This window comes from Solanum verrucosum, unplaced genomic scaffold (genome assembly GCF_900185275.1).
Source record: "Solanum verrucosum unplaced genomic scaffold, falcon-dt-bn FXZP01000261.1, whole genome shotgun sequence".
In the NCBI taxonomy this organism is placed as follows: Eukaryota; Viridiplantae; Streptophyta; class Magnoliopsida; order Solanales; family Solanaceae; genus Solanum; species Solanum verrucosum.
In genome coordinates this window covers 9,975,427-10,000,039 of record NW_026019969.1, presented here as the reverse complement: position 1 = coordinate 10,000,039, position 24,613 = coordinate 9,975,427, and the positions used below count along the sequence as shown (strand labels likewise).

The 24,613-nt window shown below is 34.7% G+C and overlaps 5 protein-coding genes across 5 annotated transcripts; 3 read left to right on the top strand and 2 right to left on the bottom strand.

Moving 5' to 3' along the window:
• Positions 1-1,822: 1,822 nt before the first annotated feature.
• LOC125816526 (60S ribosomal protein L3) lies at positions 1,823-5,005 on the top strand. Its single transcript, XM_049496140.1, has 6 exons — positions 1,823-1,881; positions 2,224-2,325; positions 3,129-3,239; positions 3,379-3,683; positions 4,033-4,442; positions 4,561-5,005. The coding sequence occupies exons 2-6, from the start codon at positions 2,241-2,243 to the stop codon at positions 4,817-4,819; spliced, it is 1,170 nt and encodes a 389-aa protein (XP_049352097.1). The 5' UTR covers positions 1,823-1,881; positions 2,224-2,240; the 3' UTR covers positions 4,820-5,005.
• A 1,768-nt stretch (positions 5,006-6,773) lies between these two features.
• LOC125816532 (uncharacterized) lies at positions 6,774-9,881 on the bottom strand. The gene is made up of 2 exons (XM_049496146.1): positions 9,023-9,881; positions 6,774-7,135 (listed from the first exon to the last, which is right to left on the bottom strand). The coding sequence occupies exons 1-2, from the start codon at positions 9,617-9,619 to the stop codon at positions 7,049-7,051; spliced, it is 684 nt and encodes a 227-aa protein (XP_049352103.1). The 5' UTR covers positions 9,620-9,881; the 3' UTR covers positions 6,774-7,048.
• A 2,406-nt stretch (positions 9,882-12,287) lies between these two features.
• On the top strand, positions 12,288-14,717 carry LOC125814993 (uncharacterized). Its single transcript, XM_049494419.1, has one exon. It carries the CDS (start codon positions 12,288-12,290, stop codon positions 14,715-14,717), a length of 2,430 nt encoding a protein of 809 aa, XP_049350376.1.
• Positions 14,718-15,263: 546 nt separating this feature from the next.
• On the top strand, positions 15,264-19,255 carry LOC125816518 (kinetochore protein NDC80 homolog). The gene is made up of 4 exons (XM_049496130.1): positions 15,264-16,387; positions 17,655-17,901; positions 18,554-18,700; positions 18,841-19,255. Exons 1-4 carry the CDS (start codon positions 15,264-15,266, stop codon positions 19,054-19,056), a joined length of 1,734 nt encoding a protein of 577 aa, XP_049352087.1. The 3' UTR covers positions 19,057-19,255.
• Positions 19,256-19,685: 430 nt separating this feature from the next.
• Positions 19,686-24,310, bottom strand: LOC125816523 (uncharacterized). Its single transcript, XM_049496137.1, has 10 exons — positions 24,195-24,310; positions 24,008-24,118; positions 23,847-23,912; positions 23,455-23,619; positions 23,209-23,322; positions 22,369-22,440; positions 21,415-21,498; positions 21,203-21,303; positions 20,673-20,757; positions 19,686-20,303 (listed from the first exon to the last, which is right to left on the bottom strand). The coding sequence occupies exons 1-10, from the start codon at positions 24,270-24,272 to the stop codon at positions 19,926-19,928; spliced, it is 1,254 nt and encodes a 417-aa protein (XP_049352094.1). The 5' UTR covers positions 24,273-24,310; the 3' UTR covers positions 19,686-19,925.
• Positions 24,311-24,613: the final 303 nt, after the last annotated feature.

Sequence of the window (24,613 nt, the reverse complement as noted above, 5' to 3'; positions counted from 1 at the left end):
CCTATTACCTCCCTAGACTATTTAATAGTGTATTTTAAAGGTATATATGTGCCCACGTGAATACATTACTATTTATAATTTTGCATTATTTTTTATGTCCACGTGGACAAATATATATGTTTAAAATACGGTATTAGATAGTTTAGTGAGGTAGTAGGTCCTCATGAAAGTTTAGTATCGCAACAGCAAATTCGACCAAATTTGGGGTATTTTTTAGACCCTTATCCCTTATTTTAAACATATTTGAATAGATAAAAATATTTTAATCCATACATTTTAATTTAATAAGCAGGAAATCTTTATAACATCATATTTAAGAACAATTAGTAAAAATGGCACCGAAATAGGGACAATACTACATAAGATTGAAGTATATTCCTACATGTTCTCGTTGGGACATCTTTTTCGTAAAAATTGACAACATATTTTATTTGGACATTACAATTTAACTTTGTAATTAATTTTAGCAAATTTTTAAAACACGACATTTACTAATTGATTATTAGTTCAATAAATAAATAATTCTTTAATATAATTCTCTCATATAATACAAACAACCTCTTTACGTTGAACATGCATTTTCAAATATAAATGGTTTTAAGGTTGATAAGAGTAATAATATCAAACTAAATTTGATTGATAAAAACAATGGTTACGACTGATATAAATGATTTAAAGGTTGGTGAGATAATAATAAAAATAAATGTTGGTAGATATTGAATGATGGATATCATTGTCACAAAAAATAAATTTGTGGGTCAGTTTTTGTATCTGAAAAATGTGAAATCCTGATATGAAATCTTCAGATCAAGTTTTTTTGGAGTATTTGAAATTTCATCTCTTTATTTCCAAATATTTTTTTCATATCATGATTTTCAAATCACAAAATGAAATTGTATGTCCAAACGCTTAATTATTGAAAGTTTGTCATGCAACAAAAAGGAGAAAAAGAAGAAATAATTTAGTTGAAATTAAACGTCACCAATGTAGCTTGATCAATTATATTATTCTCATTGATTACTCAAGTGGATTGAGTATCTCGAGAGGTCTCAAGTTCAAATCGTAACAAAGATAAAAGACACAAGGTAGTTATATTTCTCTCATCTATTCTAACCTTGATAAATAGAGCTACATTATACTTGTTGTTGGTGGAAGGTAACAAATATTTCATAAAATTAGTTGAATTGCTTGCAAGTTACTCAGACACCACGATTATAGAAATAACAATGATTATAATACTTTGATATGAATCTAAGTTATTACAACTATGACGTTATATAGTATATACTAATTATTTAAATTTAAAGTCAGTCCAGCCATAAAAATTGTGAAATTTGAAAAGCACAATTCTTGTTATTTAAATGAAAAATATATTGGAAATTGGTTTGTTTGTTCATGAATATAAATTGAAATTGTTTTTAAATTTTTATCAGTGATCGAAGTGAAAAAAGTCATAATATTTATGATGGAACATGATTTTCGATATTCAATTCTAGAGAAAAATAAAAATTACACATGGCCAAAGATGGAACGTCATGAAATATGTTTATTATTTCATAAAAATAAAAGTCATTATTATTTACATATATTGGAGTTGTGCTGACACAGACTCTAATATGGATTATTTCACTATGATGCTAGAAAATAAATATTGTACTATTTTGAAAATTTTATTTTTAAATGATGGTTATATTTCAACGAGTATTAAACAAAGTAATTGCAGCTGGGCCGGAAAAACCCACCTAAAAGAAGCTGGGCCAAATATCCCTAAATCCAGCCCATTCAACCTCGCTACACTACCTATATAAACCTAAATAATCACTAGGGTTTTTCACTTTGAGCCAGTCCCCCCCATTGTTCTTCAGTAGCCGTCCCTTGCAGGTATTTTCTCCCTTCATCTTCCTCACATTCTTGCTTACTTTTTGTTGATATGCATACTCATTTCTTTACTAGTTTCTTTGTATTAGCTAACAAGTATGTAAATATGTAATTGCTTTTTCAAATTTTCAATAATGCATACTCTTTTTCTGAATGAATTTGTTATACAGTACAAATTAATTGGAGAAAACCACTGCTGTTTGACTACGGATTGTTATTTGCGTTTTTACTTCGTCTAAGCGTTTATTATGTATTTGTGTGTGTTTACTGGTGTTGTTTTGAGCTTATTGAGGAGTGTAACTGGTGATTGGTTAAATCTGATTGATGTGTGTTCATTGGTTACAGGTTGAAGGAGGAGGAAGATGTCTCACAGGAAGTTTGAGCACCCAAGACACGGTTCTTTGGGATTTCTCCCCAGGAAGCGTGCTGCCAGACACAGGGGAAAGGGTACGACTACATTCCTTTTTGTATAAAAATATATGAATCTAATGTCTATTTTGGCCTTGACAAATTGATTACTGATATTTAAGCTTTAGTTTTGTTTAATGATGATGTAAATATTGCAATAAGCTAATTATCCTTGATAGGTTAATGTATAAGGATACCATTCATATTCCCTTTGTGCACAAGTTATCCTTGATTAATTCTCAATATTAATAAAGTTAATTTTTGCAACCGTATGCTACTGAGGTTATCATTAAGTTCCTCTTTAAAATCACGACTTTTGTCTTGTAGAATTATAGAACGTAGTTGTATTTAGATGTGTTAATGAGCTATTAATGAGCATCCATTGTTCATCACTTTACCATTTGTAGTTATCCTTGATTAATTATCAAGATAAGTAAAATGATTTTTTGCAACCAAATGCTAAGAAAATTCTCAATGTAATTACTGTTTATTTTTTCCCCCCGAAAATGCAGAATTTTTTTCAACTTTTGATGTGTTAATGAGCTACACTAGTTATCACTATGAAATAATTGTTTTGGACCCTTGCCTAATTTCATCTCTGTCACATACCTTGTTCATGCTATTCCTTTCTCTTTTTCTCAACTCTATTCTAGAACTAGAAAATGATTTATTAGTAAGCTAGTTAAATTATATTCCACTTATATAGATACAATGAAATGAAAACTTTTCTTCACATTCTATATCACACCAAAAAACTTTTTTAATTTTGTTTGAGTTGTTCCTTTCAACACATTTTTGTTTTGATAGGGATGTTCATTTTAATTTTCTTAATACTATTGCAGTGAAGGCATTCCCAAAGGATGACCCAAGCAAGCCTTGCAAGCTAACTGCCTTCTTGGGGTACAAGGCTGGAATGACTCACATTGTCAGAGAAGTTGAAAAGCCTGGATCAAGTAAACTATCCCTTTTCACCTTTTTCTGTTTTGATTTAGTCTATATCTTTCTAGATCTTTATTAGTATTAGGCAATCAGTATCATGTCTTCACTTTGAATTTTTTGGTATTAATTTTCACATTCATCTGGTGATTACAGAACTCCACAAGAAAGAGACATGTGAAGCTGTTACCATTGTTGAAACACCTCCTATGGTGATTGTTGGTGTTGTCGGGTATGTGAAGACCCCTCGTGGTCTTCGTTGCCTGAACACAGTCTGGGCTCAACATCTCAGTGAAGATATTAAGAGGAGGTTCTACAAGAACTGGTGCAAATCCAAGAAGAAGGCCTTCCTAAAATACTCCAAGAAATATGAAACTGATGAAGGGAAAAAGGATATCCAGGCACAGCTGGAGAAATTGAAGAAGTATGCTTGTGTCATCCGTGTGTTGGCTCACACTCAGGTACTGTTACTCCCATCTCATGCTTAACAATTTATAGTTCTTTGAGTGTGCCTAGGAACTAGTATATTTTTGGTGTGCTCACTTACTGCTTTAAGTATGCATTTTTTTTAATTTAACTTTGATTTTAAATAATGCACGTCTGATATAAATCAGACTTCCAATTCTGCCCTATATTGGCTCAGAAGATAATATGGTTGATCTCTTAACTTGTTTATATCTGTAGTCATTTTTTGGTTAGACCTCTTTCATAGTCCTGATTAAATGATTTTAAATATTTGAAATGTCTCTTTATTAACAAAGAGGATACTTGACTCAATTTAATGTTTCTTTTCCCTTTAATAAACTGCAGATAAGGAAGATGAAGGGTCTGAAACAGAAGAAAGCCCATTTGATGGAGATCCAGGTGAATGGTGGATCAATTGCTCAGAAGGTTGACTTCGCATATGGTTTCTTTGAGAAGCAGGTTCCAGTTGATGCTGTTTTCCAGAAGGATGAGATGATTGACATCATTGGTGTCACCAAGGGTAAGGGTTATGAAGGTGTTGTTACTCGTTGGGGTGTGACACGTCTTCCTCGCAAAACCCACAGGGGTCTACGTAAGGTTGCTTGTATTGGTGCCTGGCATCCTGCTAGAGTTTCATTCACAGTGGCTCGTGCTGGTCAAAATGGATACCATCACCGTACTGAGATGAACAAGAAGGTTTACAAGCTTGGCAAGGTTGGACAGGAGTCCCACACTGCACTAACTGAGTTTGACAGGTCCTTACACTTCCTTTCTTTACCCTTTATGTGGCTGGTGGTTGTGCCTTTTTAATCTTATACCATACTGTTCTTTTTTCAATTTGTAGTTGCTTAGATATTCGTTATTGTTAAACAGGACTGAGAAAGAGATTACTCCTATTGGTGGATTTGCCCATTATGGTGTGGTGAAGGATGATTACCTGTTGATCAAGGGATGCTGTGTTGGCCCTAAGAAGAGGGTTGTAACCCTGCGTCAATCCCTGCTCAACCAGACCTCACGTGTTGCTCTTGAGGAGATTAAGCTGAAGTTCATCGACACATCCTCAAAGTTTGGACATGGTCGCTTCCAGACCACCCAAGAGAAGCAGAAATTCTATGGACGCCTGAAGGCTTGAATGGTTCAGCATTCACTTTGTTTGGGTAGAGCATAAGTTTTAAACAATTTATTATTGCTACTAGTGTTTTTATTTCCGTGAGGTTTTTCTAAAGACAATTTTTGACATGTTAAAGCTTTCTGTTGCATTAAGGATTCTAGTTGAGAACTTTTTTATAATGCAAAAGTTTTGTTGCTGTGTTCAAAATCCATTGCCTCTGTTTCTTGCTCATGATGGCTTCATTCGGTTCCAGTTATTCCTATTTTTTTGCTAAAGTTTTTAATCTTCGCTGGCGGTTTTCAAACAGTATCAAGTTGAGCCGATCAGCCTTCATTATCTGCCTCAGTTCAATAGATCAATGAATCAGTAGACTTTTTAAACTTGAAACGTTTGCAAATGGGAAAAAGAGTTGTTTTACGCACGTACCACAAATCAATCCACGAACTTAATAGTTGTTTTATAAAATGTACTCCCTCCGGGTTTGACACGAAGTTTAAGAAAATAAAGTAGACTTTTAAATCTTGTGGTTTTAAATTAAAGTTATGTTAAATGTACAAAATTGTCCTTTAATCTTGTTTAATTAAAATGTTACCAAAAAAAGAAAAATGTCATTTTTTTTAAAACAAACTAAAAAGGAAAGGAGGTATTTTTTTTTGAAACGGAGGAGTATCTATTTTAAGTCTAATTGTTGTATCTATTTGAAAAGACCAAAAAAAATTGTGATAATATTATCATCCCGGAATGACGACTGTCATTATTATTTTGGGTTAAACTTCTTAGAGTCCCATTACAAAGTAGATTTTTTTGGTACCTATTATTGGAGTCTGGTGTTAAGAGGGCAATAAAATTGATAAAAAAAAATTCAAAAATGCAAATAATTTGAGGATGAAACCAAGAGGATCAAAATGTTGCCCTTTTCGTTTGAGCCTCAAATTGTTTGCCCTTTTAAAATTTTTGATCAATTTTACCATCTTTTGGCTCCGAACTTCATACTTTTTACTAGTACACATTTTTGGATATCGCATTCCTGAATGCCATTTTCTATTTCGTCTTTTTAGTTATTCTTCTATTCTTGAAAGTAGAAATAATTCAAAGTAAAATCATAAATATGAGTAATTGACTCTTTTAAACTTATCACCTAAAAAATATGAATAAAGGATAAAAGATAAAAATGATTTTTTTTCCAACAATTCTATTCAACATTAAACAATTAAGTTATTTTTATCATTCAAAATGCGCTTAAAAATTCAATTATTATAGATTAGAGGGACTACTATAAAAATGATAGTTCACTACTACTTCCTCTACTTTTTACCTATAATCTACAACCATCACTCGTCACAATAATCACTATCACCACTAATAACCACAGTCTGTTGTTACCACTATTTATGATCATTATCATTAACCACATATCAACTAATCACTATCGACAATCACCATCATTAACCAACTAAATGACTATCGGCAAACACTGTTAATCACTATTATCAATCACTATAACAGAAGATAGTATTCCAATCACCATCGTCCATCCACACCATCTTCAATCGACACACAATCACTATCAGTTATCATCACCACCATCAATTATTATTATTTTTTAATTCAAACAACACAAGATTCAAACGTTTTAATTTTAATAAAAATAAAATAAATAATAATAATTATTATTAAAGCTAAATTTTATACATTTTCCAAAAGCACACAATTACATTTGATTTGAGGCAGACACACAACCCAAGTCTTTCTACAGTAATTTTAATTATTTAATATTCAAGTCTTAATGAAAAGAACTAGTGACTAATCACTTATATAGTCTTCCTACTGTAAAGATTTCCTCAATTATAGCTATATTTTTGAATATTTCACTAATTAGGGTGAAAAGCTGCAACAAAAGAAAAAGATTCAGAATTCATTTGATAAAGTCACAGAATCAGATTCTCCCTTTATAGTTCGAAAGATAAACACACTGAAAATATAATACCAGCAAATGACATTGAGGAGTGGCATAACAATATATTGTCCAAAACTTTACAACGTGGAACAAAACTTTTTCCAAAAAAGAAATATAAAGAAGAAAATTCAGTTAATAATTAAATGCCTTTTTTTTTTTCACTACAATTAGTTGGCTCAATAGAATCTTGCTTTTACTAAAATAAATTTCCAAATGCTACTTTTGCAATTTGCTTTTTTTCTATCTTTGTTTAACCAAGTCCAACAAATGTGGCTCCTTGTGGGTTAACAGTGTCATACACTTAGACCATCAAATCCACATTGCTTATATGTGAGAGCCTGTTTCCTTGGACTGATCACTATTGCACAATCCACTGATACCTGCTCAACACCATTCATCATGTACTGTTAAATTCATACACACACACTGCTGACAAAATACTTGTATAGTTAAAAGTTAACAGTACTGTTCGACAATCGTCTTGGCTTAGCAGCGTCTGGCTATGGAGCCAATAATACATAGAAAAAAACACCTAGCATTTGAACCCCCTTTGCCACTACACTAGAATCTTCATTCAACAACGGTTTCCGTCCTTTTAGCGCAGTATGGTTTTCTGGCAAAGAGAATTCAATTGAAACTTTGCCACCACCTAGCTTCTCCCCTAGTTCTCGCCTATAGTGCACATTGTATTATTGTAGCAAGGGAGGAGCATGACCAAGTACAGTATACTTAAACCCACTTGGGTATATGCAAGATTTTCTCAAGTCAGTAGATGTGGAATACCCACTGACTAATTCTTTGTGCCAATAGACAGAGATTGTATGACGTGAATTTGTACTAACTATTGACATTGTAAATCATGCACTGGACTTGACTTCTAGGATTAATCGATGGTAAAAGTGCCTGGAATGTCAAAGAAACGCCCCCTCCACCACAGTCGACTAGGGATACAGGACTAACTAGCACAAAGGATGAAGTGAAAAACTAGCTCAAGTATTAAGATACCCAACCGCATGAGACTAATCACTAGCCACAACTCACTGGAAAGAGTTCTTATAATCAGGAGCCGCTTGGCCTTCTTATTCTTACCTCCCGAGTCCCTCTACCTATTTGGTAGTATATTCACTAGGAAACTTGCACCAGAGGCAAAGTTACATGTAATGAACTCATTTAATCCACTTAGCTTCTAGTGTAATGACAAAAGGTGACTTAAAAAATTGCTTTAGGCTACAGTTACAAAACCTTGTTAAAATTCCTAGCTCCGTCCCCTCCTCAAAACTCCAAGGATTGAGTGTTAGTTTAACTAAAAGCAGGACAGAGTTTAGAAAGGAGCTCATGCAAGAAAGAGTCTATAAAGCAAGACATGGTTGTTCTAACCCCAGACTTGAGGGACTTGTGACTTAGGTTGTTGGCACGAGCTTAGCACCAAGCGAAACTAAGCCTAGTATTTAATTGAAGAATAATAGTAGAAGGGAGTGCCTAATATTCCTGAGTTTCAAAGGTTTCTGTTGATCCTAAAGGTCCGCTCCATGCGAATTTTTCAGTCATAAAAAAAGCAAAACAATGCCTGGTCTAAAATTGAATATTGCCAAGAAACGTCGGTAGTCAAAGAAAATAAACAAAATGGAAAAGACCAAGTCTTTGTCAATATAAGGAGGTGCCTTATGAACTACACTCTAATAGCAGGTGGAGAAATTGTACTGTCTCAACTCCTACGGTATTGAACAGCTCTGATGAATTCCAATACGACAAACACCCTAATCAATGCAGAATATAGTACTCAAAGTTGAGAGAATGATCTGCGTACATTCTACCCTTCTCATAATCCAATCATATGATTACACTGAATATGTTGTTGTTTGCGAGAGCAAATTTTCGAATCAGTTTTCTACTATGTGAGAAAATGAAGAAACAAAAAAACATAAAATGGCAGTTTGTGTAGACAATAATGACCTAATAAACTTGGACATGACAGGCAAAAATGGGTCCCTCTACCTATCACCATTATTTGTTTGTATTACTATCTAGACAAAAGCTTAGAGCAAACCATCCACCGCTAATCAATTATCCCTCCAATTTCTACAAAATATTTTCTAGCCTCTTTTTTTTTTTTTTCATAAGGTCATGTCATTTATATATTCATAGTATAAAAGTTTATTTAATTATTATCACAATTTAATACATGCATAATTCACATTCAAACCAACTACGAAAAGGACTCACAAACCTAATACAAAGTGCAATAAAATAGAATGTATAATACTAACCTCTACACCAGGTGAAGTAAAACCAAGGATTCGAATCTTAGCTCCGACATCACCCAATACCCGTAACTCGACCCGGTCATTCAAGGCGGCGTCACGAATCAAATCCGCTGCGTCAGCTTGGAGCAAGTTAACCCGATCCACAACGATGGTAGTTTCAACCCGCTTAACACTATGAGCTGGTTGGTAGAACGCGGGTACGGAGCCCCGACCCAGAGGAATCCCACGGTACATGATCGTGAACCGGGACTCACCGTACTTGATCCCAACCTTATTATCATTGAAAGCAGTGAAAACCATTCGAATATTGAGTGAAACAGAGGCGGAGGAAGTGGCAATCGTAGCTGGGTTAGGTGTAATTCCAACGTATTGAACACCCACTTGTTGAAGATCGAACTGGGGTTTTTTAGGCTTAACGGCAAGTACAATTACAAGTATGACAGCGAGAATGAGGAGAAGTAAGAAGGAAAAGAGTAGAAATAGACAACAACAACAACCTTTAAATGAAGCTTTAGATGATGAAGAAGAAGTGGGATGAGGGTAATATTGAGGATGATGGTGGGTGCCATTGATACCATTTTGGGTTAATCTTGAGGTCATTCTGTTTTGTTGGTGAAGATGAAGAAGAATTAGAATAGGATGAAGAATAATATGTACTGTATTAAGACCCACCACTCTCTTCTTTGCTTTCTCTCTAATCCCTTTTTCAACTTTGCTTTGCTTTAGGAGAGAGTGGAGATGGAGGGAGGGAGGGAGGGACAACTGTGTGTGGAAAAAGTGTGAGTGTGTGTGTGTGTGTTTGCTTGGAATTGAAAAAAGGTGGCATCAAAGTGGGGTAATTTTTGACTTTGCATTCTTGCCATTATTGTTTTGGTTCTTCTTTCTCTTTCTCCTTTGTTCTTTACTAATTGTATTACTTAAACTTAAAATCTTTTGTTTTTTTGGAAATTTGAAAAGAAATTATAGATTAGATTTCTTTCTATTTATTCTAATTTTAATGGACATTGTTAATTACCTAATATGATAGTTATTAATTTTTATTGAAATTAATTTAGGTGAATGAAAATTGATATGAACATCATAGTTATTTAAAAAGTATGCAGAAATGTTGAAATTTTTTATGTATGATTACAAAACATTGATTCGAATCGTAAAAAAAGTTATTAATTAATACTTATATTAGGATAATTGTAGCAGTTACTTTTTATAAGATTATAAATCAGTTCCAACTATAAATGAGTTATTAATACTTGAAAGTATTAAATTAACTTGATTACGTCATATCTCTTAAGAATGTGATTGTTACTAGAATTTTATGTAACTTTTCACCGGTTCATGACAATGTTTGATAGAAAATAAGATTACTTTCACCCTATTTCAAAAATCTTCATTTTTATATTTATTTCTTTTAGTATACTCACATATTCATCTCCATGTTTTTATTTTCGTCACTCCATCTTCTGAACATCTGAGTTTCTGACTAGCCAATACTTTATTTTCTACATCAAAATCGATCTAACATAATTATCATTTTGTAAAACTTATCTTTAATTTTTTTAGTGGTATATATCTTTTTATCACACAAAATTCTAAAGACGAACCTTCATTTTATCCACCCCACATCAATATAATGTGTAAAAAAATGAAATCACTAATCAACACAAAATAAAATAATCTATCTTATTGAAGAATTATTATTTCTTGTTCCACTAACCAAAGATCCATAAACTCTTTAATTTTCTCCCTTTTTTTGTTTAAATTGTGTATGATCTCAAAATTGAACATTTACCCAGCTTATTCTATGTCTAGTTTAGAGTACTAGTTAATTCTAAAATATTTTTTATACTGTTATAATGAAACAAATTAAAAGTGACAAATTCAACTCAAATTCATTTAACTCGCTCACTTGAGATAACTTATAAACTAAAATGGTGAACACTTAAAAAGTGTTTATTATGGTAAAAGTAAATAATTTTTTAACTAATATTGATGTCTTTTCTATATGATTTGCAATTTGTGATTAATTAAGAGAAGCTTTATTAATGAAAGTTAATCACGTTATTGGAAAGGGAGAGATCTATTAGATGATAAAGTGGCACATCATAGTATATATTTATATATAGAGAGAATACGAAGTGTTATAATTAATCTAAGTTTAAATGATTTATTAAAATGGAATAGAAGGTGGAAATTTTAGGTAAGATTTTCTTTCTTTCTTTAACAACATGACCCTTCCACTCCTCTGTCCAACAATATTTATCTCCTGTTGATTTGACACAATGATTAAAAAACAATAAATAATAGATGTAATTTTATCAAATCACTCTTATTAAATATAAGTCATTAAAATATTGAAAAATAAATAATATATCATAATAAGGATAAAATAGACATAATCGATAAATTATTCATTAATTTTATAAATTGAACAAATATTATTGAACATCTCAAAATAATATAATAAATAAATAAAGATGAACAGAGGCAGGGGCGGAGCTATGACATGGCGAGGGTGGTCAGATGAACAACCTTCGTCGGAAAATTTTTACGGGTATATATACTAAATATCGAATTTTTTAGATATATACTAACTGTTGCACAACCTTGACACAATAAAGGTTGACAGCCCAGCGGTTAAGGTTGTGCAAAGATGCCTCAGCGTCCCGGGTTCGAGCCCAAGCGTTGGCGTTTTCTTTAAATTTTATCATTATTCCATTTGTTCTCTTAGAAAAGGCAAAATTCAGTCTGGGTTCGATCCCAGGCTTGAACAATTCATTTATTTAATATCTGTTCCGTTTTTCTCTTAAGAAAAAGTACAAAAGTTACCTTTTATAAGTTAAGAAAAACAAAAGGAAATAAAAGGTCTATTTTTTACTTTTCTTAATTTAAAAAAAAAAATAGATTCATAGTTGTCTTTTCCTTTTAGTTTTTTGACTTCTTCTTCTCCCAAAAACCCTTTACAACTTTACTCTTACCTTTCTCTCTTCTCAACTTTCATACATATTTGCAAGTTTTAAGAAATTGGAAGCTTTAATCATTGTATATTTCTTCCTCAACCGCCATTGAAGTGTGAAAAGGTATTTCTTAATTCTTTTTTTCCTTTAGTTTAGTTTTTTCTAATCATGTGTTGAAAGACTTGAATATCTTAGTTTTTATGTTAAAAGCTACTTTATTTATTTGAGTATCGATCAACTATTTGGTGTATTGTGGATGCTTTTTAATAAGTTTGGTATACTTGAACTTGACTACTATTTCAGTTTGGTGTTCAATGAGTTTGGAGAAATATTTTTTTAGAGTACCCAAAACAAGTTTGGCGCCTCAAAATCAAAATCAACTACGCCGAGATGAAAATGTCAACCAAATAGAAATATCATCTCACTCTTCCCAAAGACAAGAATTTGATGTAAATGATTTAAAGGCTGATCCGGCTGAAAGAACTCCAATTTTGAATTATCATCCAAACCTTCGTGATGAGATAAGGAGGGCATATATCATTAAAGGTCCTTGTCAACCTCAAAATCATCAGTTTCCTCAAACTAATTTTTTTGGAACACCACGTCGTTTTGTTTATACATGGTTTGATGAATATCGTGATTGGTTGGAATACAGTATTAGTGCGGATGCTGCTTATTGTTTACCTTGTTATTTGTTTCAAGGAGAAAACATTAATCAAGGTGGTGGTAATGTATTTTCGACTAAGGGATTTACAAATTGGCATAGAAAAGATAGCTTTGCTACACATATTGGTCTACCAAATAGCGTTCATAATCAATCCAAAAGAAAGTGTGAAGATCTCATGCGAGAACAACAATCCATTCAAGCCGCATTTTACAAGTTGGATGATAAAAGTAAGCATGAATATCGAATTCGGTTAAACACTTCAATCGATGTGGTAAGACTTCTCTTGGATCAAGGTTTTGCATTCCGTGGTCATGACGAGAGTGAATCGTCATTGAACAAGGGTAATTTTCTTGAAGTTCTTTCTTGGTTAGCTGCTAGATGTGATGCAATTAAACCTTTTGTGTTAGAAAAAGCTCCAAAAAATAATAAAATGACTTCTCATGACATCCAAAAAGATATTGTGACTGCGTGTAAGATTGAAACAGTTAAGGCAATAATAGAGGATATAAATAGTGACTACTTTGCTTTATTGGTTGATGAATCTAGAGATGTGTCACGCAAAGAGCAAATGACTATTTGTCTTAGATATGTTGACAAAATGGGGTTTGTGATAGAGGCATTTATTGGACTTGTTCACATTAAAGATACTAGTGCTTTATCTCTAAAGAAAGCAATTGTAGATGTACTTGCTCACCATTCTTTGACTTTATCTAATGTACGTGGGCAATGTTACGATGGGGCAAGTAATATGCAAGGTGAGCTAGGTGGTCTTAAAACGTTGATTAGACAAGAAAGTAGATCGGCTCATTCTGTTCATTGTTTTGCTCATCAACTTCAATTGACTCTTGTTGCGGTTTCTAAAAAGTGTGTTCAAGTAGGTGAACTTGTATTATTAATTTCAAATATTTTGAATGTGTTGGGAGCTTCTTTTAAACGCGTGGATAATTTTCGAGAATCTCAAAAAAAGCATCTCCAAATGGCATTGGATATGGGTGAACTAGAAACGGGTAGAAGGTTGAATCAAGAACTTGGTCTTGTTAAAGCCGGTGATACTCGTTGGGGATCTCACTACAAGTCATTTGGAAACTTTATTAGTAGCTTTGACTCTATTGTTGATGTACTTGATACTCTTGTTGAAAATGCAAGTACTTTGGAAGAAAGAGCAAGCGCATCGGGATTTCTCAGAAGTTGTCAAACGTTTGAGACTATTTTCTTGTTGCATTTGATGACAGATGTTTTAGGAATCACAAATGATCTTAATGTTTCATTACAAAAAAAGGAGCAAGACATTGCAAATGCCATGATTCTTGTAAAGGTAGCAAAGAGAAGGTTGCAAGCTTTAAGAGATAATGAATGGGATCCTCTCTTTAAAAAAAATATTGGATGGGATTCACTTAAAGAAAAGGTAGAAGCATTTTGTATCAAGCATGACATTTCATTACCCAATTTTGATGATCTATATGCTAATTCTGGGAGATCACGACGTAAAGTAGTTATTTGTACTACTTTGCATCATTATCGTGTGGATGTGTTTTATAAAATCATTGATTGGCAACTACAAGAACTTAATGATCGTTTCAATGAGGTGACAAGTGATTTGCTTAATGGAGTATCTTGCTTGAATCCAATTGATTCATTTTCTAGTTTTGACATAAGGAAGATAATGAGAATGGCTGAATTATATCCTGATGATTTTGATGGGTCCAACATGAGAGCTCTTGAGAATCAACTTGTTAATTACATTATTGATGTTCGTGATATTGATGAAAGGTTCTCCAATTTGGGTGGACTTGGAGAACTTTCAAGAAAGTTGGTTGAGACAAAGAAGCATTTAACCTATTCTCTCGTATTTCTTTTAGTGAAGTTTGCTTTGCTTCTACCTGTTGCCACTGCTACAGTTGAAAGAGCTTTTTCGACAATGAAGATTATCAAGAATGACTTGCGAAATCGAATGGATGATGAATTCTTAGATGGTTGCATAGTACCTTATGTAGAGAAAAAAGTATTTAAAGATGTTTCTAATGAGTGTATTATGAAAACATTTCAAGAGATGAAGTGTCGTCGAGTGCAATTGTAGTTACCACTTTACAATTTACATATTTTGGTGTATATGAAACTATCCGTCAATATATTTGTCCTACTTCATCTTCCTTAGTTTATTCATTGATATTTTGTAAGTTTCTGTTTTAAGAATTTTCATTTTGGATAGTTGGTTAATTTGATATTGAGGTATGACTATTTTGAAGCCAATCTTTATAATTTGACTAGCAAGGTTTATTTTTTTACTTGTCCTAAAGTATGAACACCCTTGGCGAAAATCCTGGCTCCGCCACTGAACAGAGGGAGTACTTAATTAAATTAAATTACAGCATTGGCAAAGGGTAACATGCAAGAACCTTTTTAGGTAAATAAACTACTCCTTCAAGTTTGCCAAATAATAGACGAAAATCAAAATGTTTAGTTGACAAATTTAAAGGATTAAAATTTATAAACAGCATAATTAAGAAACAATTTAAAACCGAAATTCTAATTGAAATGCCGCCATTTTTCATTTTCCAATTTTAAAGCACGAACACAAAAACCTTTCACTAGCCACCGAGATCAAGCAGAAGTATTCTGCACAATGAGAGGCGCCGGACGACGTCGTACCAACTCTGTAGTACCGGATCGCCGCCATCCACCTCCGACTCCGATCAATGACCCAAGACAATTTATCTCCACCGGCGGCCGTGATTCCGACGCAAGCTTCGCCAGTAGCCGGCCTTCATCTGCCGGTGTAAACACACGGTCCTCCGCTATCCCCATCTCCGACCGCTCCTATCAACTCTCTGCTCTGCGTACAATCAATGCTTACCTTTCCTCCCACTCTCTCCCTTTTACTCTCAAACATCCTCTCCCTTCTGCAAAAGATATCACCGAAACCCTAAAATTCATTCTCTCTCGTTTCGGATTTTCATCAGCAGAGTCGCACAAACTCGAAGATAATCTCCAAACCCTACTGAAATCCCTAAATTGCCCCGTGAAATTGAACAAGTCTGCATTACGCGCCCCTGGGACGCCTCATTCTTGGCCTAGTCTACTTGCAGCAATTCACTGGCTTGTTCAGCTGTGTAAATTTGATGATCACCGGTTGAGTTCGGCTCAACCACTAGCTCCGGATAACAAGGAATTGAGCTATACTATAGAAAGTTATTTGCATTATTTTAGGGGGAAAGATGAACAAGTAGATGAATTGGATCGTCAATTTATGCAAGAGTTGGAACAACATAAGGAGCGGTTGGTTGAGAATGTGAATGTCTTGGAGGAGAATGTGAAGGCTCAAGAGGAGAAGTTGGAAGCAATGAAGACAGGACCATCGGAAAGAGAGACGTTGGAGAAGGAGAAGAGTGCGTTGGAGGAAGATGTCAAGAAGTTTCAGGCTATCATTGAACAGTTAGAAGGGCATATAGTGAAAATGGATAAGATGGTGGAAGAGAAAGAAAAAGGGTTAGAGACTAAGGTTACAGAGAAAGAGAGCATTTGTGCAGAGAATGAGGAGTTGAAGAAGAGGGTGGAGGAACAAGGGATTAATTCCAGGGATGCAGATAGGATGAAGAGGGAGTTGCATGCTTTGGAAAGGGATATTGGGGATATTGAGAACCAGAGGATTGAATGGGAGGAGAAGGCTTGGGACCTCGACTCTGCAATTGGGAACATGTACAAGAAGCTTGAGGAGCTAATGATCGAGTGCAACCAATCTATCAGGAGGTTGTCATTCCCTCTCCTGTTATTTATTGTTGTTTGAAATAAGAGTGTCTTACTTTCCATTTAACAGAATGAGATTCAATATTTTTTCGTAATATAAGTGTTTGTTGTTTTATGGGCATGGATATATTGCATTGCTGTGCTATTTTAGTTGGACTAAAGCTATAAGAATATGAGTACTAAGATAAGATTGGAAGGACATTCTATTGTTTTCCCTCAATTGATTGTTTCTATTAACATTCACTTAAGTAGAAGTGGTCGTTACAACATGATACGGTTAGATTGCTTCTATAATGGGTTCTCGGCAGATAATTTAGGTGACAGATTATTGGAAATGCAATTTGCTGAAAGTTCTATATAAACTGATTTTCTATCTGTGCTTCTCAGAGTTTTAATTGATTCACTAACTTTCAAAAACATGCCTTTCTTTCTCTAATGGGTAGTGAATTGTTAGCTACAGTGATATATGAGAATCACAATTTAGCCCATTGTTGTAGTGCGGTTCCACTAAACTTTGACTTGAGATATGAATGAGGAACACCATGCTAGTCACAAGGCAATAATTGTTAAGATTCTCATCATACCTTTTACTTATAGATTCTCGAATTTAGTTTTTCCAATCACTCCGGTTAGAAACTAAGGCTGCAGCATGCCTCAGTTTTTTAACTCTATCACTGAGTCGATACACTATTATTTCTTACAGTACAATTCATCCTTCACTGTTGTAGTCTCTGCATGAATTAGATGTATCTTGCCTGATTGGAAGTGCTATGTTGGAATTGAGTTTTGTATTTCCAGCTATACGACGGTCCTTCATGAAGAATATTTTTTATTCTATATTCATGTTTTATATCTTATTTATTTTATTGTTGGATTATGCGGCAATTGATGATGCACTTTTTTAATTTGGCCAAATCATGGACCAAAATACCCAATGCCACTCGGTAAAAAAGTTTTTGGTGGGAGTGTCTCTATGCAATAATCATATCTCAGATTTCTGTGCATTCTTGTAGCTGGTTGAAAAGTTCTTTTCTTTTCCATAGCTTATCAGATTGAACTGTTGGAGCAAATTTTTTACAATTTGATGATTTAGATCATAACATGATAGGGCTTAAGATTGTAAGTTTGAAGCTAGATCAGTCAAAGTGAGATTGAGCAACTATAGTTTTGTATGTTTTCTGTGGTTTGCGGTGGAACTTTCCTTCTACTTGTTGCTCGTCATCATTTCTTCAATGACTCTGACAACAAATAGTCTCATTTGAAATTTCAGGTTAAAGCTTGGAAATGAATTTCAGTATCAATTGAATCCCCAAGGGTCCTCACCAGCGGAGGTATTAGGTATAAATTACAAAAAAACATTAAAGCCCACTCTTGCATCCTTTGAAGATGAGATGAAAAAGAGTTCCATGGGGAAAATGGAAGAGTTGATATCTCTCCAGGAACAGTCATCTGAGAAGGCTATGAAAGTAGAGTCAAAGAGGAATCGTCTGGCTACTCTTCAGGCTCGCATTGATGATGTAAGTTTAACCAGCATCCTATCCCATTATAGAAATGGACAGTGTTCCTCTCTCTCACTCTCTCTCACACACACAAAATTTAATTTTGTATAATATATAACATTTTATTGGAAGTGAATCTAATGACATAATAAGTGGCATTCTATCTTCTAGTGGAGATGCTCTCAGAGTCAGAGGTACCTGCACTATTTGGATAACGAAAATGCATAAAAAAGAATTCCCACTTTTCTGTTTTAAAATATGCACAAAAGAATGTGTGGGTAATAATTGATACTTGTAAAATTGTTTATAATCCAAATTTTGGAAAGTAATGATTCATCATGCCTCGATGAGCTGAGTTTTGAGTCTCTTTTCTTTTTATGAAGTGAATTAGTGGTTGATCATTTATATCAGCGCCACTGAACAGCTTCTCTTTAGCCATGGAATAGTTGTGTTTCTTTTTCTTCTTGCGTGCATGCGTGTCACTGCTGAAATGTTTTGGCCTTTCAGCATTGAATTTGAAAATTAGATAAGGTAATGTTACCATTATTCACAAATTCTAATGGCATAAGGTCTATCAGCTTAAAATATATCTTCTATTAGTCCTTTGGGGATGTATAACGGTGCCTTCAGCCTAATATGGCTATTTGTTTCCTTTTATGATTAATGATAGTTGGAGGCTCAGTTGGACTTGGTAAAGAAGGAAAGACTGGACTTCACATCTAGCTGTGCAACAGAAGCCGGAAGGATAGTTGAGGAAGTTGAAGCAGAGACTCAGAAGTTGGATCAGGTTGAAAGAGAGGCGGTGGACTTTCTGAAGGTATGGCTATTTGCAATTTAGACAAGATTTATACTGTAATGCATGGCTTCTAAATGTTCTCCGACAAATGTTGACTTGTGTGGTTTCTCGTCTTGGATGTATAATCTTCGTTTTAATTGGCATCTTTTTCACTTTCAAAGGCGTCAAAGGCCAAATTACAGGAAACAATCGCACAAACTGAGGAAGAAGTGCAGCTGTGTGCCCGTGAACTCTTTGCTGTTGTTGATTCAGTCTCAAAATATAAAGAGTATATTACATCAAAAGTTGGCATGATGAAGAATGATCTCGCAGAGGCTGCCGGGACTATAGCAGATATGCATAAAGCTGGTTTGCCTGTCTCTGACGCAAACCACTGATTCCTCCTGATGATAATTCCATTAATCTTCGTTTACCTCATGTTTCTTCGTTGTTACTAAAAATATGGTTATGTTGCATAAATGGTTCTATCACTTACAAGGTCTATAAGTAGGCACTTCTCGGTTTGGTCTTTAGAAGAGTGAAACACTGTTGCTGATAAGATCTCATCCTTAATCTATGGCTTTAATTTTAATCATTAAGTTCTCGTCGGATCACGCGAAAACTGCGTTAGTAATTTCTTTGTCAGAAACAGTTAGTTGACATTTGTTATTTTCCCCACTAGTCTAGTAACACAAATATGTTGTATGATGTAGAAACTTATAAAGCTTCGATCTCCTCAAAATCCAGAGTCAGATATGAAACCACACTTTCCATGAATAATGAGGCCAGTAAAAGTACGTTTGTGGCTACCCTGACTGAAGCATTTCTGTTATGCATATAGTCAAGTCTAAGAAAACTGCAGCAATAGAATTTCCTTAATTACGTCTATTCGGTTGACAAGTAGTGCCATCGCACCAATCCAGCAAACAACTCCATACTGAATCTCAACCTTGGCCAATTAACCTTCACACGAGTACAAGCAAAACATTCAAGTACAGGTGTGTGTGTATGAGAGAAGCAACAAACTTTTCTTTTTCTTACTGATAAATACTACGAATAAGACATTCAGCTGATACAACAAAATTGGAAGGTTTAACATAAATAAGAGTAATCCTCATAGCCGAGCTCAGCATGACATATAGCTGCCACAAAAGCCAGCCAAACAAAACCAAACACAAAACACCATTTCTTACAAAAGCCCATTCGACCCACAAAGATGCTTTTGCCATATCCTGACTAAACCTTTAAGGAGATGAAAGATCCATATCTACTGCTCATCATTGTTATCAATCTGTGGACTACCATTGCCTGCTTCAACTTTTACATTTTCATCACTCCTCTGGTTATTCTCATCCACTTCAAGTACATCATCCATCATATCATCCTCCGCAACATTGATATCCTCAACATCCTCATCTTCGTTGTTGCTGACACCGGGAATCTTTCGAGTCTTGGGTCCATGCTCAAGCCTATGAGTCTCTAGCTCTTTGTCCATCGTCTCTTGAAGGTTTGCTACATTTTTGTTGGCTCTCCTTTCTAAAATAGTTTTCCATTCCTCCTCGGCTTTTGCAACATTTTGTTCAGCAATTTTTTTCTGGTATTGCGACAATTCCTCTCTCCTTGCAGCTTTCCATTCCTCGAATATCTGAAAAGAACAAAAAATTTTAAGTGATCAGTCAGCATAACACATGTCCACCAAAATCAACTAGTCCTGAGGCTATTCGATGTATTTTCTAACACTGTAGTCTCACATGCTCAGTCAACTATAGAATTCACACAACTGCATTCAGTACTCCCCCCTCCCCCTATCCACAAACACAAGCACATTCCCAGAGAAACTCACACTACCAAACGCTTCAGGGTTAAATAAACATAATTTCTCTGCCAAGTGCCACCTCAACAAGAAATTTTTCTGTGTACAACTCATCCATTGTGGATTTTCAATTTTCTATCCATTTGGAAGTATATTTCAGTCGTATATAACACAATTGAATGCGTGCAGCTTGATAGTTACCTGATCTTTTCTCTGCTCAAGTAAGGTTGGATCTTCTTCCAATGGTTTGGCAAAAGAATAAAAGATCGGTGGCTCGGCTTTGGTCCTGAAATTAACACAGCCAAAAAATATAAAGAGAAGTTATGAACTGTTACCAGGATAGATAACTGATCAGCCTACACTGCTGCAAAGAGGGATTTTGCAGTCATTTAACAGCTTCAACATTCTGTACATGAACAGAAACTTATCTTCGCGTCAATAAAATTGGAATATGGACATTTGGACCGAAATAAGAAATAACCTGCAAAATAAGAATCCTAAAATTAACACGATAAATTCACTGCTCACAGATCTAAAATAGTGCAGACGTAGACAGCAGAATAAAAGAGACTGATCCCGAAACATTTCAAATGAACTTTTAATGATCTCAAAAACTCGAAATAAAAATGGAATACATCTCATACAGGTGCTTTTTTAAGCAGGTCATGTAGAACAAGCTTCATTGCTGGTTGCATCAGGAATTAATATTTGATGTAGCTAACACAACATACCTTATAAAATTGGCTAGTTTTTTGTGGTGCTCACTCCACCGAAGAAACAGCAATTCCAGCCTCTTCTCCTCAGCTTTAGCAGCAAGACGTGCTCGAAGAGTCTTAACACAGAGACAAGAGTTGGGAGTTAGTTACATTTCTCACATTATTTATTAGGATTTACCACAGAAGTTCATTGCAAGAATAGCTGAAAATGTTAAACTGAGACACACCAGATCTCTTTTCAGCTTTTCATCAAGCTGCTCCCGCTCTTGTTGTCTTAATTTCTCACTATCTTCGCGCGCCCTTTGCTCAGCCTGGCATTATTTTGATGTCAAAAGTACTTCTCTAGGCTAAGGTTTATGATCATTAGAACAACTGTTTCTTTCTTCAGTTCTTTCAAACTTTTTGAGGGGGGAGGAGGGAATGGGAAAATAGTTGGTGTAGATTGTATGAGAAAAAATGCACTTGTAGAATAGCTGGTGTGGACTGTAAGAGAAAGCATGTACTCATATATTCATTTTCAAGTGCAGACGTAGTCAAAAACATGATGATAAAAACTATTGGTCGAAGAAAACATACAATACACCAGAGACCCCATCCACCTATCAAAGAAATGTTTTCAACAGGTATAGTATCAACAGCATACCCAGTGAAATCCCACAAGTATAGATGTCTCAAGATTCTTGAGGATTCATAAAAATGAAAATATTCAAATATAACAAAACTAAAATACCAAATTCATCAGAATAATCCTCAAATTATAAAGTTCAACGATTACAAAAGTGAGAACCAATTTCATCTGTAGGTTAATCCCTGTACATTCCTATGTAAACTCAAACTTTCCTGACTAAAGTTCAAAATTAAAATATTAACTCAAGCTCCAACCAAATTATTAGGCCACAAACTCAAACTCATATAATTTCATTACCCGATAATTTTTATCCTCCAATAAAGTTGGAAATACTCTACTACACCTCAATCTCAGTCGTATAAATCCTCAGTGAGCATGTCACAATATCTACTATAAATGCTCATCTTAAGTCAACATTATACAAAATAAAAGTAGAAGTAATGAAGTACAGTAGAAATAGAAATAAAAAGTACATCCTCCAATGAAGTTATATGTTAAGCAATAAAAACATTCAACCAGAGTTAATACAACAATATAAGATCTGAGTACTCACCCTTTTCAAAGAATCTGACCTCCGCATGTAAGCCTCAGTCCCTGAAAGCTGCATGTCTTCTTTCCGGAATTTCTGAAAACATTCCACACATATAATCAGAGCAAAGGTAGGTGAGCTAAGTGTCGCTGTGCCAAACAGAAACTAACGATTGTACAACTGAATTACTGAGGGTTCTAAATTGAGAATTATCTTTCAAGGAAATATTATCAAACTGATCAATGTAGAACGAAAAGATGCTTAAAACAGTTTCTTGACTAATTCCAAAAGTTTTCTCCTAGAGGACCTAGACACATATGAGGAGCAACATTAAACAAAAATGAAGTCATTAAGATGGTTTACCAAATCCCTTGAAAGCACTTGAACACCTTATTTGGACATCAAATTTATAATTCTCTTTCAATAGTTTTTCTTCTTTATAGCATCAGAGTTTGAATATCAAGTCCCTCGTTAGTCTTTAACTGACAATTCAAGCTTAAGTGATAATATCCGGGAGATCTATAAGTTATAACACCATATCTCTACCTCTTTTCAGTGACGGAAATAGATTTATTTTGTATGTGCTGCAAGAAACACTTTCTTTGGTTATACATCAACGACTTTCCTGAGAAGAATTTCAATACCGCTTTTCTGGTTTAGGTGATTGAGCACTATTCTGATGTTACCTTGACAAAATTATTTGGATAGCTTGTTCTTCAACTTAAGAAATTAAGCACAAGCATATCGCCAGGAGATGGAATTTTATAGCAGTTCAACTATTAAAGAAACCAGATTGGCACCTATGAAGCAGCTATAGGTTCAAAATACATAAATCAAACCCATGACAAAGAACTTTGTACTCACCTCCAAGGTCCCCAGCAGCTGCCCCAACATTCTCTTATTCCTACTAACCAATTTAGGATCCTCGTTTTTGGGCAACACTCTAGGCACAGGCTCTGGTGGAGGTATATCAAAATCCTACACAAATTATTCAAAGCAAATGAATATCAATGTCTCTAAGGTGCAGAAACACACCATTATCTTTATAAAAAGTACGAGGACTAATAAAAAGAAGATGTAACCCCCCAAAAGGTTACCATCCATATTTACCATTTTGGATGGCCTTTGATAGCCATCTCTCCGGAGCCAATTGGATGGCTTTCTTTCATTGTGGTTGGCAGGTGCCTCCTTTGGGCCTGCCTCCACAATTGACTCTTCCTTATTTGCATCCCTTGGTGCTCCGGATACATCCTCAGCAATCTCCCCCTCTTCAATCTGAATCCATAAACCAATATACAAAAAATAAGATTTTTACTCTATTTGGAAAAACAACAAACGACAACAACAACAACAACGACAAAATAGCCTTAATCCAGCACAAACTATGATTTGGCAATGAATTTTCCATATTCATTCCAGCTTGTTTCTTTAAGCAAATTTGTAGTTCTAGTTCTAAACACACGAATTCCTCAGCGGAGAATTATTGAATTTTCAGTGTTCACCTTCACAACAGCAGAAGAAATACGCCTTTTAGGTGCTGGCTGATCCTCTGAATCATTCCTCTCCGCCTAAAGAGCCAATTAACAATAACACCAAACTCAATAACCAAAAAAGGACGTAAATTACAAGACGCTTCCTCTCAAAACATACAAAGAGAACTTACAGGTCTAACAACGCCGCGTTGGCGACCACCATTGGCAACAAAATTCCGTGGACCTCCGCCGGAGAATCCACCGCGGCGAAGACCTCTTGGATCCTTAAGCCGCTCAGTAATCTAGTTAACCAATAGTATAAAAGTTACAAAAAAAACCTAGAAAATTGTATGGCATAGAAAAAGATAAAGAACAGACCTCGCGTTGTTGCCTATTGAGTTCAAAGAGTTCTTTGCGAAGCTCTTCCTCCGTCTTCTCCACTACGCCGCTCGCCATCTTTTAGGGCTTTGAGTTTTCTTCAGTCTCTCCCTTTATTAAAACCTCTGAAAACTCGGACCAGCGAATGATCGAGCCGGTATAGCACTACAACAAATTGACACGTGAACCGGTTCGGTTTTGTTATGACTTATGAATTTAGGTACTCCCTCCGTTTCAAAAAGAATAATTTCCTTTTCTTTTTAGTTAGTTTAAAAAATAATGATTTCTTTCTTTTTTTGGTAACATTTTACTTTTAGCTTTTCACGTGACATGTTTAATACCACAAGATTAGGACAATTTTATACATTTGACATAACTTTAATTTAGGACCACAAGATTCAAAAGTTTTCTTTATTTTC

Excerpts from the sequence above, each read along its gene's own strand:
- LOC125816526 (XM_049496140.1), top strand. The coding sequence starts at position 2,241 with ATGTCTCACAGGAAGTTTGAGCACCCAAGACACGGTTCTTTGGGATTT. Across the intron at positions 2,326-3,128 it reads TGCCAGACACAGGGGAAAGG|TGAAGGCATTCCCAAAGGAT; the intron begins GTACGACTACAT and ends ATACTATTGCAG. Across the intron at positions 4,443-4,560 it reads GCACTAACTGAGTTTGACAG|GACTGAGAAAGAGATTACTC; the intron begins GTCCTTACACTT and ends ATTGTTAAACAG.
- LOC125816532 (XM_049496146.1), bottom strand. The coding sequence starts at position 9,619 with ATGACCTCAAGATTAACCCAAAATGGTATCAATGGCACCCACCATCAT. Across the intron at positions 7,136-9,022 it reads TTACTTCACCTGGTGTAGAG|GTATCAGTGGATTGTGCAAT; the intron begins GTTAGTATTATA and ends GGTGTTGAGCAG.
- LOC125814993 (XM_049494419.1), top strand. The coding sequence starts at position 12,288 with ATGAGTTTGGAGAAATATTTTTTTAGAGTACCCAAAACAAGTTTGGCG.
- LOC125816518 (XM_049496130.1), top strand. The coding sequence starts at position 15,264 with ATGAGAGGCGCCGGACGACGTCGTACCAACTCTGTAGTACCGGATCGC. Across the intron at positions 16,388-17,654 it reads TGCAACCAATCTATCAGGAG|GTTAAAGCTTGGAAATGAAT; the intron begins GTTGTCATTCCC and ends TTGAAATTTCAG. Across the intron at positions 18,701-18,840 it reads AGGCGGTGGACTTTCTGAAG|GCGTCAAAGGCCAAATTACA; the intron begins GTATGGCTATTT and ends TCACTTTCAAAG.
- LOC125816523 (XM_049496137.1), bottom strand. The coding sequence starts at position 24,272 with ATGGCGAGCGGCGTAGTGGAGAAGACGGAGGAAGAGCTTCGCAAAGAA. Across the intron at positions 24,119-24,194 it reads TCAATAGGCAACAACGCGAG|ATTACTGAGCGGCTTAAGGA; the intron begins GTCTGTTCTTTA and ends TTGGTTAACTAG. Across the intron at positions 23,323-23,454 it reads ATCAAAGGCCATCCAAAATG|GATTTTGATATACCTCCACC; the intron begins GTAAATATGGAT and ends TAATTTGTGTAG.